The 12,222-nt window shown below is 26.0% G+C and overlaps 1 protein-coding gene across 3 annotated transcripts in view; it reads left to right on the top strand.

Annotated features, from left to right (window-relative positions):
* LOC126898538 (papilin) overlaps window positions 1-12,222 on the top strand; it is a 51,206-nt gene that overhangs the window by 10,621 nt on the left and 28,363 nt on the right. For all 3 annotated transcript variants that reach the window (XM_050672680.1, XM_050672679.1, XM_050672678.1), the window contains exon 2: window positions 3,506-3,566. In XM_050672680.1, the coding sequence (XP_050528637.1) occupies window positions 3,506-3,566 (61 nt within the window). The remainder of the gene's footprint in view (window positions 1-3,505; window positions 3,567-12,222) is intronic.

Consider the following 12,222-nt stretch of genomic DNA (forward strand, 5'->3'; position numbering starts at 1 on the left):
CACCAGAAAGCGGTGGTCGGTAGATCGGTTAATAACATGACCGTCCCGAACTAGCAAAGAGTATAATCGTTCGAGTTATTGTACATAAATACACAAACACATCACAAGTCTCGGCGTTCAAGTCTCCTGGTCTGTGCGCGGGTGGTCTTTCCCTGCCATAACGTACAGTGCGATCGTAAGGCACGTCGCGTACGCACACCCGGGTCACTTTAAGCTCTTTTTCTTCGGCGTTCGTGTTCTTCCATAGTCGATGACTTTCACAATCCATCAACCAACAGGACGTGCATCGACGGCAACACAAATCTGATCGACCGTCGACCCATCTCGACTATCGATCGAAGTATCGCGTATTTAATTCTTAGAAAAAAGAACATTGGTAATGTTGAATTTAACTCGGGTTTACTGTATAAACTGATAACAGCTGGCCGCCGATGAGTAACCGATCTTAAAAAAACGTACACTCAGTCCACACAATAATATATTACACTTGCACTAAAATGTCCGTTCCCTTTCTTTAACGAGCGTCCTGCGTTCTGTGCAGTCCATCTACATTATTGCTACTTGTTACACGAAACACAATAAAAACATCCGAAGTTGTAAATTACATTTCGGAACGATATTCAGTTGAAAATGTAAACATGATTGTTATTAATCGACCGAATGCGGTCCTTGTGCGACTACAGTTATAACCCTGATGTGTCCATCCTGCGAGTTCCAAGGTCCCCTCCCCCCTCACGACCCCCGCAGAGGAGGTATCCTTGATTGAGCTATCTGCCGTTTGTTGTTAATGCGACCATCAACAATGACAACCTGTTGCCGCGGGTCAACGCAGTAAAAGTAATTTGTCACAAATAAACAGGTGATAATTTATCAAGTGCAAGCAAAACATCACGATTTCTCATCAACTGTATCTATTAAATGATAATAATTTTTCATGAACAACTCAACAACGGTAAATGCTGTTGAATTTTACATTTATCGTGACACTCATAATATACACGGACGTTCTACATAAAATGTTATCATCATTCAAATATGTGGCCCTTTATAATTTGCGCGTTTGAGGTATGTAATTGTTTTTTATTGAATATTTTAGTTGCTTTTTTTATTTCATTGCAGTGAACGTCGGTTACTTAAAAGAGTGGTTGCCTTTACCGTCGACCATAATAATCGATATGTCGGGCGGCAAAGACGGCGGCTGGAATGTCTATCCCTTGACAGTCGATTAAATCGTTTACACCGTTTTTCCTCTGTTTTCTCTCCCTTGAAGATGTTTATTCGTTTTTCGAACCACCGAATATGTTTTTTTTGCTCATAACACCCAATTATCAATTAAGATTTATGCGTCTGCTTGTACGCGGTTGACGCTTACATTCAATACAATGATTTATGTATCTTAAAATAGTATCACATGATGTGATACTATAACGAATGAACTGCAAAAAATGCACACTCGGTTTTATCTTCTAATAATAGCTTACGTTATTAGCAGAATAGAACTACTCTAGTACGAGTAACGAGTGAATATTTTGTCTCAAATTATCACCTTTTACGTGAACTTGATTCTTGAAATGCAGTTTTTTGTTAAATGTTGTAATTATGGACATTGTAGTGCACACATACTTATACACACGCGTATTTATATATACAATACGTACGTATTAATTGTTTTTGTTATGACACGATTGGGTTACGACACGGAACATGAACATTAATACTAATTATAAATTTCCCTGCGGTGGTACATGTGTTTTTAATCAAAAGCAGTTTACCGTGTATAATTTCTATTTAGTGTTTTTCTTAAGTTCGGGATGTTCGTTAAATATATTAATAGATTAATCGAAGCGACTTGTATTAGATATCTGATTATGGACAACGAGCCGTCATTTTCAAATAAACATTGTATGGTTGCGTTTATTGTTTAAATGTTTTAAGATAAATGCTTTTATTGTCGAATGATTGTAGTTAAATATCTTTAATGTTTTTATTGCAATTTCACGAGAAGAATCGTTCACAAGAGTGTTTGATTTCTAATTATTTAGAGATATACGAGTAATTCAATGATAATAAATTATTTTAAGGTAACAGACAATATATGTTAAGCAATAATATAAGTTGTCTAAATAACAGTTAGCATTATAATAGTCTTCAATTAAAGTAGTAAGATATTAAAATGAAGTTTGATTTAACGCATATAGTGAAATTAAAATTTTGTATAGCCTTTAAATTCATAATGACAAAAAGTGAATTTTTAATACTTTTATTGTTCACATGTTTAAATCGTGTCAAACAAAAAAAATTCATAAAACGATTTAATAAATTCGTAAAAAAATTGATAAAATTCTATATTAACATCAATTAAAAAAATTAGCGTTAATATGTTTTTTTGCAGTTTTTCAAAAAAATTATAACTTGGTTGAAAAATTTTTACTATAACAAAGTTGTTTTATTATAAAAACATTGAACAATTTAGCGTTAAAATTTTTAGTTTTTTATTATTTTCTTCCACGTACGTGGAAAAGTCGATAATACTTGAAATATAAACATATGCATTTGGAGATGCGCATGCAATCATAAAATACTGTACTAATTTACTAGTAGCCGTGAGAATATTTAAAAAACAAACAAACTAAGGTCTATTTTCAATAAATCTACACAGATTGATTGCACTCGTAATGGTTATAGCGTGTTAATAATAAATAAATAATAAATATTTAATGAATAATCGAGTTTCTTTTTAATTATTAATCGTCTCTGACATTTGAGTGGATAACAGAAAACTGTAAAGAATAAACCCGTTTCGTAGAATTAATAGTAAGCATAATGTTAATGAAGCATAAGGAATATCCGATAATCGTATCCATTACTAAACACATTGAATCAAATCAAATGTTGAGCTTTGATTATATTACCATTTTACTTCCACAAAAATACTCATATAAGAGTAATTTCACCTACCCAAACAAGATGGAAACTAATATAGTGTTCTGTTTATGGAGTTCTAAACATAATATTAATTTAAAATAAAGTTAACCATAAACATTAGAGTTCGGCATTAAGAGATCTTAAAATATTTTATTGTTAATTGAGTTTTGAAAAATCAATTAATTACAGTATTAGAGTAATATTCGAGTATAATGAATATTAGAGATGAAGTTATAACCACACCGACAAGTAGTTGATCAAATATAAAAAACATTGATAAGTTTAGTTCAATTTGATTTTATTCGATAATGATAAAAAACTATTGATTAATTTTATAAACACCGATTTCTATGATATCCAAACAATGTACTTTATGGCGTTTTGTTAAAAAAATACGTTCTAAAATTCTATTTGAAAGAAGTCTTGAACTTAATTGTGAAATTTAAAAAATTAATTTTATTTCGAACAGGAGTAAATACCGGTCAAGTAAAATCGTTTTTGGTAATTAGTTCTGAAATTTTATTAAGCGAATTTAATATAGAAATGAAGAAAAAATAATTTGATTTAATTTTTGTTTCAGGCACTTGGCATTGTTCATATTGATTGTATCACTTAACATATCCACATCTTTAGCAAGACAAGTAAGAAATATCATTTTATTTATCGCATGTTTAGTACAAATGTTATTCTATGAGATGGTTTCGTGATTTTTTTGTGCCATAAATGTCGTTGCACTTGTTGTTGGGAGGCAGATAAATAACTGAGCACAGCCCTCCATTCATCAAAAATCCATCGCTTACACACGTGCTGGCCATGTGCTAGTATCGCGTACACACTATTGTGTGCCATTCGAAACATCAAAAGAGACCGGCACCGCTGTCGGTAATCGGTTGCCTGGCGCGTTTATTAAAATGTGCACAACACGATGGCTTATTGGCGGAGGCCTAGGCTGATTATTAATAAATATGCTACGATTCTTTTTTTTGTAACGCGTTATGAACAGATCTAACCATTTTTTAGTGTCATACAATTTTAATTGTTATCATTGAATACAAGTAATATTTTTTTTGCTTCTATATTAATATATAGGGTATTCAGTAACTAAGGAAACAAGTCAATGAGTACAACAGAAACCCGTTTCCTTACTTACTGAACACTCCTCTATATTTACTCCTTTGTATGTTTTGTGAATAATAAATTAGAAATTCAATGTTCCTTACTTCTACTTTTAGATTTCAATTTAGAATGCATTTCATTTTTTTATGTTCATCATTTTAATAAGTTTGTTAATTAAATTATTAACAAACAAATCATTATTTGGTAGCATTATTTTTATGTACAGGCAAAGGAATGATTTATTAAAATATTTAGAACTATAAATCTCAATAATGTTACTTATGACGCATCTTGTGAGAAAAGTCGGCATAATCATAACATATCAAACATAAAATAACATGTCAGACATCATCCGCAATTAATTTGTTAGCAATGACATCATTTATTTAATTATAAAAGTACACTAGCGTTTTACTAAATTTCAAGTGATAGTTATAGGGAAGCTCATTAAAAATTACTCTGATTAATGAAATAAATTTTATAATTTATTATAATTTAATTTAAATTTTAACATTAATTTTATAATTAATTTTAATTATTTTTAAAATAACAAAGTGTAAAAATGCAATGTTTGTCTAAGGTATTTTATATATTCGGACTTTAAAAATTTGAACAATTTAGGACGTAACTTAATAAAACTGGTTAAAATTAACTATTATTTATTAAGGTTTTTAAATTGCATTACTTATTATTATTATTATTGTATACATATTATTGTAATTAGATCATCACTATTTTCAAACGCTTAATCGAGTGTACATATTTTTTTATATAAAACTAAAAAATTATTAACTTTTTATTTATCGTCAGTTCTTTAAATTTATTTTAGTAATTTTAAGTATTATAAGTATTTATTTTTGTAGTCTTTAATATTTTGATTGAGCTTTTACAGCTTTTTTCAAAATAGTCTTCCCATAATTTTTGTTATGCGGCTCTTTTTTTTCTTAAATAGGCTTTTGATGAACTATATTTTATTAAATTGAGAGTAAACCATTTTTTTTTTTAAGAAATGAGTAAAAAAGGAACATCTTATTATATTTATATATATATATATATATTAGGATGGTTAAAAAAATTCAATGTTTAAAAGGTAGTTCCAAATTTAACTATTCACTACTATTTTTTAGCCTAAAAATAATTTTTACCTAAACAATTTGTTTTTTTTTTTTAAGCATTTCAAGTCACTTTTTTTACTCTCTGGAGATTAATTGTACAAGTGTAATTACATATCAAATACATCTTCCTTTACAAGTAGTATTTAAACATCGTTTAGCATACCCGAACTGATTAACTAAGAAAAACTCTTTCATCCTTCATTTAATATTTGAATAATGATTTTTTATTATTTAAGATCTTCTAATAGATTTATATAACTATATAAATACAGATCCAGAAATTTTTATTTCTAGGAAATATTTTTCTAAAAATATGAATTATTTTTAAACTTTAAACTTACGAACAAAATACTTTTAAAAAAATCTCAATTTATATAATATTAATTAACATGATATGGTGATATATGAGTCTCAAAATAAAAAATAAGTCATGACAGTACCTATTTAGGGGAGTCTTGATTCCCATTACGCCCTGGATTTGTCACTGGAACTATAAATCTTAACATGCATATAAAAAATTGTTGTAAAAATTTTTGCTGAGTTGACTTGATGTTTGATATATTGACTCAAAAATAATAATTTTTAATAATTGTTAAATTAATTAAATATTATTTTAGAGCTATATAAACCATAAAATATAAATAACATAAAAGAGTATGGACAACATTAAAAAAAATTTTAGTTGATATATTTCAAAAAATGAAGTGAAATTACTGCTTGAACTGTAATATTATAATTTTTTTGAAAAATTACTAAATTAATTCGATTGTTATCCAAATCAAATGTAACATTGTAGTAATCTGCTTAAAATACCAAAAAATACATTACTTTTAACCCCTTTCGTACACCTGTTTGACAACCCCATAAAATATTTATTCATTATTCTTTTAAGTTTTTTTTCTTATTAAAGAAAAAAAAGAGGTTAATCTTTGACTATAAATCACGTATGTATACACAGTATGCGGTGCTCATCTTTTTGTCCGGTAAAACGGAAATATAATGATTACCAAGAGCTATTTATCAACTCGTCTTAATGGAGATTTTATGTCAACTTGATACAATGAACACAAAAATATGACACGTCGTTTTGCTTAAAACTATTTTATTATAATTTTAGTAAAGCCTTATTGAAATAATGAAAAGTTCTTCTAGACTCTTTCATATATAGTCAAATGCACTTTAATTATAATTACAATACACTTCACTTATGATTTACCAGTGTTTAATTCTATCATATACCAGTGATCAATTAGTTCAGTATAATTGAGAAAATTTTACATTTTTTAAACTTTGTTAAAATAATTTTTTTAAAAATGAACGAAATAAAATAATTTTTTTTGTTATAAAATTACGTTAGATAGTTCCTTTTCATTTGGAATAAATTTTTCAAAAATCTGACCCTTTACCTGCCCACAGAGGTTCATAATAGCAACTTTTGCACAAAAATTAAATTTTTTCAACTTATGTTTTGAAAGTTTTTTGGAAATACTGTACCCTTTAAATTTATGTTAAATTAAAGCTTACATTATCTACTATAAGTTAAAAAAAAATTGTCGTGATGACTTATCTATAACTTAGAAAATAAAGTCTTAATTAGAGATTATAGAAACCTTGAAACAAAATGGACTTCTGCGGTATTAAAAAAAGCACTGGCTAAACAGTAATATTATCATTTTTACATGTTATTCATTTTAAGTAGACACGCTAGTTTTTGTCTTTTGTATTGCGATATCTGAAAAATATATTTAACAATATGAACACAATATTGTTTTTTTTTTTTATAAATTTGGATTTATCCATTTTAATTGAAAAAAAAATAGTTTTTGTGTTCTTATAGATAGTTTATATATAATAAATATATTATATTATTATACAAGGAATTACTGTTTAAATAAGTCCAATCATTTGTAATACAACAGACTAGGAAAAAGTATATTAAAATTATTTTAAAATATAAAGTACCATCTGTAAAAATGAACCATTATATTTACTATTGAAATTATTTATTTAATAACATTTATTGTGTAGTTTAATAAAAAAATTGCACAAAAAAAATATGTGTTATAATTTTTGCGATATATTGACTTTATAACATTATAAAGCATATTTAAATTTGATTATAATAGATTTAAACAAATTTTTTTCTAGTAATAATTTTTGTATTAGATTAAGAAAGAAAATGTATTTAAATAAATTTTTGGTGGTTATTATTACGTTTTTGTGTTTACAAGTGAAATTCATCACGACAACAAGTTCGTCAAATATTACTTCACTTAAAAATATTGTCGGTAATTTTGTGATTAGTGATTTTAATTATATCCAATATAAATATTTATCTGAATTTTATCAATTTGATCATCTATTTGATAATGATGAGTACAAAAAACTTATTGCTAATTTTACAATTGATACTACTGAAAATAATCTTATAGAATATGTGTCAATTAAATATTTTGATGTCAACGATAATAACTTCATTGAAAAACGAAATCTGGTTGCTGGTATGCTTCATTGTAAGTATCTTGAGCAAATTAGATTAATCAATCGCCTTTTGTCATATATAACTAACGAATATTTAAAATATAAAAATAGTATTATAGTTGACAATAAAAATAATTGTTCTGGAATTTGTGAACAAATTTTGGAGATATTAAAAAATAAAAATGATTCTTTCATTGATTTTATTAATCACATGGTTAACAATGTTATATTCATTAGAGAATTTTTTAAGAAAAGTATTAAAATTACATTTAAATTGTTGTGGAAAACAAAAATATGGCATACATTTCAAGAAAATATCAATAAATACCAAAATTCTATAAATAGAGGATTTAAAAATTGTCTGGAACCTTCAAAAAAATTATGTAACTATTTGAAATTGTCGCCCAGAGAAAAAAACTATAATAGAGAATTTAAAAACTACAATAATCAAAACAAATCTATCACTGATGAGAGTTTACGATATGTAACGTTTTTAAGTTATAAGATAGATAAAATTATTGAAGATTCAATGCAATATAATTTTTTTTATAAAAAATTAAATGAAGATAAAATTGTAAATGATAATTAAATAAATAAATGTTAAATATATTTTATATAAATAATAAATTAATAAATATATATTAATAATCCAACCAAACCGTCTACTTTGATCAACATAATTAGTATAAAAATTATACATAAAAATAAACATTAAAGAAAAATATAAGAATAATATTAAAATAAACAATACATTAAATTATTTAGATGGACAATCAAAAATTTTGATATATTTAATAAATTTCAATCAATATTAATCGGTAATTGACTTAAATTTTAAACTGCTCGTAAATATTTACCAAATGTGGGTTTTTAAGGATAGTTTTGAAAAAATACTTGTTACATTATTTTAGGCGATTTATTTAAAAATTTGCACTATCCTTTGGTGACTTGCGTTTGATTTGATTAATAAAATTTTTGAGTTAATTTTTTCAATGAATATGGGAATATTATATTCAGGATTTTATTGCTAAAATGTTCCACTGGTACAAACACATCTTGAAAACCTAAGATAAATTTAGATAAAAATTTGACATTTTTAAAGTTGTTAAACTATTTAAAGACTTTTTTTTAATTTTTAAATTTACACTAAGTGTCAACTCAATTAGACCATCTTATTGAGCTATTGATCAATTTTCTAGGATTTATAATTTACGATAAAATAAAAAAAGATTTTCATATTGATGTTTTTATATATTATAATTGTTATATTGGATCCTTCAGGTCAACTCATATTATAGCCATTCTAATTATACACCTATTATTCACTAGTAAATTTAATTAAAATTAATACTTTAAATTTTAAATTTTTTTATAATCGGATTTCAATCAAAATTTAAGAATTGGAAAACAGCTTTTTATTTATACTTGCATGTTAAAATTTCATTTCGAAAAAATGATTTATTTAAAAATTAGGGTGGTTGAATGATAGTTATATAATAAATAACGCTTATACATGTAAGTTTCTTTAATACGTCACTAAGTACAATATAGAATATTCACATATACAGTTCCGTTACTGTAACTTTTGAATTTGTTGCCTACTTAATACTTAAAATACTAAATGAAATATAGAAATTAAGTTTTGACTTGCTAAAATCCTGTTTTTAATTACTGTACTGTAATTAAATGCCCTCTAGAGTATCTAAAAATATATTAAATTAATCATATGTGCAGTAAACAAAAAATATTTAAAGAATCTAAATTAATTTTTTCGTCTCTGTGAGACGAAAAATATGAGAGGGATTTCAACAGAATTATGTATGAATAAGCCCCTTATAATCCTTCCAGTTGCCCCTATGAAACCAATTAGTAATTTTTATAATATATGATATATGTTATGTAAATATTATTCACATAAGTGATTCGATAGAAGAGAAGCAATGCTATCCGTTCAGACATCATGTTTCTGATTATTGTTATGAACAGCATTCTTATTGTTTTATGCGAAAACGCATTAACCTTAAAGGATTTATTCGTTGAGTGTATTAGTTAAGCGTTGCCATCGGTACACGAGATAATAGTTGCATTAAAAGAACAATAGACGATTTTGAATGTCTCTGTTCACTGCAATGTGTATTGCAGTTAACAGAGATAATTACACAATTACACATACACACCAATAAAATATACCGATTAAAAAAAATTATCCATCACTATAAATCAAATCGTCGTATAAAGGTACGTTTTTTACTTGTATGATTTATGTACATAACGACATACTTGCAGTCTAATTATGCCAAAAAAAAAGTCATAAAAAACATCTGTAACTTTATTGTGATATTTAAAACAATTAATTCTTTGTGTTGTATAATTTACAAATGAACGTTTAAAGTTTTCGTAATAAAATGTATGTAATAATTGTACCAAAATTTAAAATAACTGATAATTTATTATTACAATGATATACAATTATTTAAATAAATTGATGCGTCAACTTAAATTAATATTAATTTAAAAAAAAAATTATTTCAATTTTTCTTACATATAGGATTGTTGTAAGTAAAAAGCAGGGTCAAGAGGCATAGTTTTTTAGGTTTGCATTGGGTGAGGCTGTTATAAAAAATATGTATTAAAAATTAATAAAAAAGTATTAATGATTATTAATATTATCGAATAGTACAGGGTGATTGATTTACTACGCCTTATGATAATTCAAAGATAATTACTAGTCAACGACCCAGTATGTATATCAATGGCAGTACCAGAAAACTGATTGAAAAAAAGTACCCAATTCATTTGCGTGTATTTGTTGAAACTATAATGAGTATATGCATTTTTTTAATAAATGTTCAATTTTATCATTTAGTTGATTGTGTCAATTAGGGTTTTTGTAAATTATTTGATGTAATATACTATAACCACTGGGAAAAAATAAATAATATACAGCTATTATATTACATTTAATAATTTAAGCTACAGGTGTACACTGGCAACCCCCTTCTGCGAGTAAATTAATTTCATATGTATTTATCTTTTGTGAAACATTGGTAGTAATATTTATAAATGGTAATAGTTCTTGTGAAGTATCAAATCTCTACAGGGATAATACATTTACAAGTATCATGGTGAATTATTATAGTCAAGGAAAATATTCAAAAGCTACCAATTGTTATTTAATAGTACGGTAAATAGCTTTATGTGTCATTGAATACCTTTTGAACAATGAAAAAGGTAGTGTTACGATTGTTTTTTTCTTTAGCTTTACTTCTTTTATTAGTACATAGAATCAATTTAAAAGAATAATGTATTGTTATCTTGAATATAAGATTACTTAGGGACGATACAAATTATTCAACAGTATGATTATCATAATTACTTCACAACTACCTGCATGAGGATTACAACATGATGTTATTTATAGAATATAAATTTAAAAATACTGATAGTACGTTGAAGCATAGACGCAATCTAGGGGAGTCTAAAGGGCACTAATTTTGTTGCAGCATCCCAAAATTTATGAAAATTACTTGCCAATTTTTATAGAAAAATGATTAAAGTGGAGGAGTAATTAAGTAATATTCCCCAAACAGTTTGTTCAAATTTCGTTTAATAATATTTAAGAAAAGTTGCTTTATGACTTGGTTATTGATCGATAACGTTCCTTACATTTAGAATATCCACAAAGCAATCCTTCGATTCCAACAATCATCTTGTTGCATTAGCCAGTAACTTTTCTTTTTTAATAGATACATGCAATTTTGGTGTTTAGTAAAATACTCTAGCGTTGAAGTAAAGCATTTATAATGGAGGTATGGCGTCTGGATTGAAGCGTGGAAACTGAAGGGGTAGAACTCTATATTACTCTACATTCTAGAAATTATATGGATCTATTCTATAATAATTTCTCGGATACACCACTGAAGAGGAATTTTGCTTTGGTAACTGTAAAGGAACTTCCAGGTTTTAAGTCCGACTATGTTTCCTGAATAATTAAATATTTTTACCTCACACAAATGTGAAATAATTTATCTTGTATATCATTAATATTTTGACAAGAGATGTTCAATCAAAATTAAAATGAAAATTAAAGTTCTTTATTGTTTAAATTTATATTACTATTATTTCATATATGATTTTTTTTTTTAGAACTGTGAATAAATTTAAATATATTGTTAAGATATACAAGAGTTTCCGAAAAATTAATTACAATGTTTATATATACAAATGGCAAGTTGACCTTGAAAAAAAAATATTTTTGAAAATAACAACATATGTTTCTGTTTAGAAATCATTATTGTGTTTCTAGCAAAATAAAATTTTTTTACGCTTTTATAAGTCATATAAAATGAGTTAAAAAACAAAATTTCTATGGTAGTAAACAACAAAATTATCTTTGAAAATACAGACCCCTCAATAATAGTTTATATATGAGCATTATTTATTAACCAACAGCTTTATAATATTTATAAGCAAATTTCTAATTAAATAATTTATTTAATTTAAATTACTATTAATTGTTTTTTGTATACTCGATTGAAGTTTATCGACTTGCTGTGATTTAAAATTAGTTATTAATCTAAAAATA

Source organism: Daktulosphaira vitifoliae, unplaced genomic scaffold (assembly GCF_025091365.1).
Source record: "Daktulosphaira vitifoliae isolate Bord-2020 unplaced genomic scaffold, ASM2509136v1 Scaffold_2, whole genome shotgun sequence".
Lineage (NCBI taxonomy): Eukaryota > Metazoa > Arthropoda > Insecta > Hemiptera > Phylloxeridae > Daktulosphaira > Daktulosphaira vitifoliae.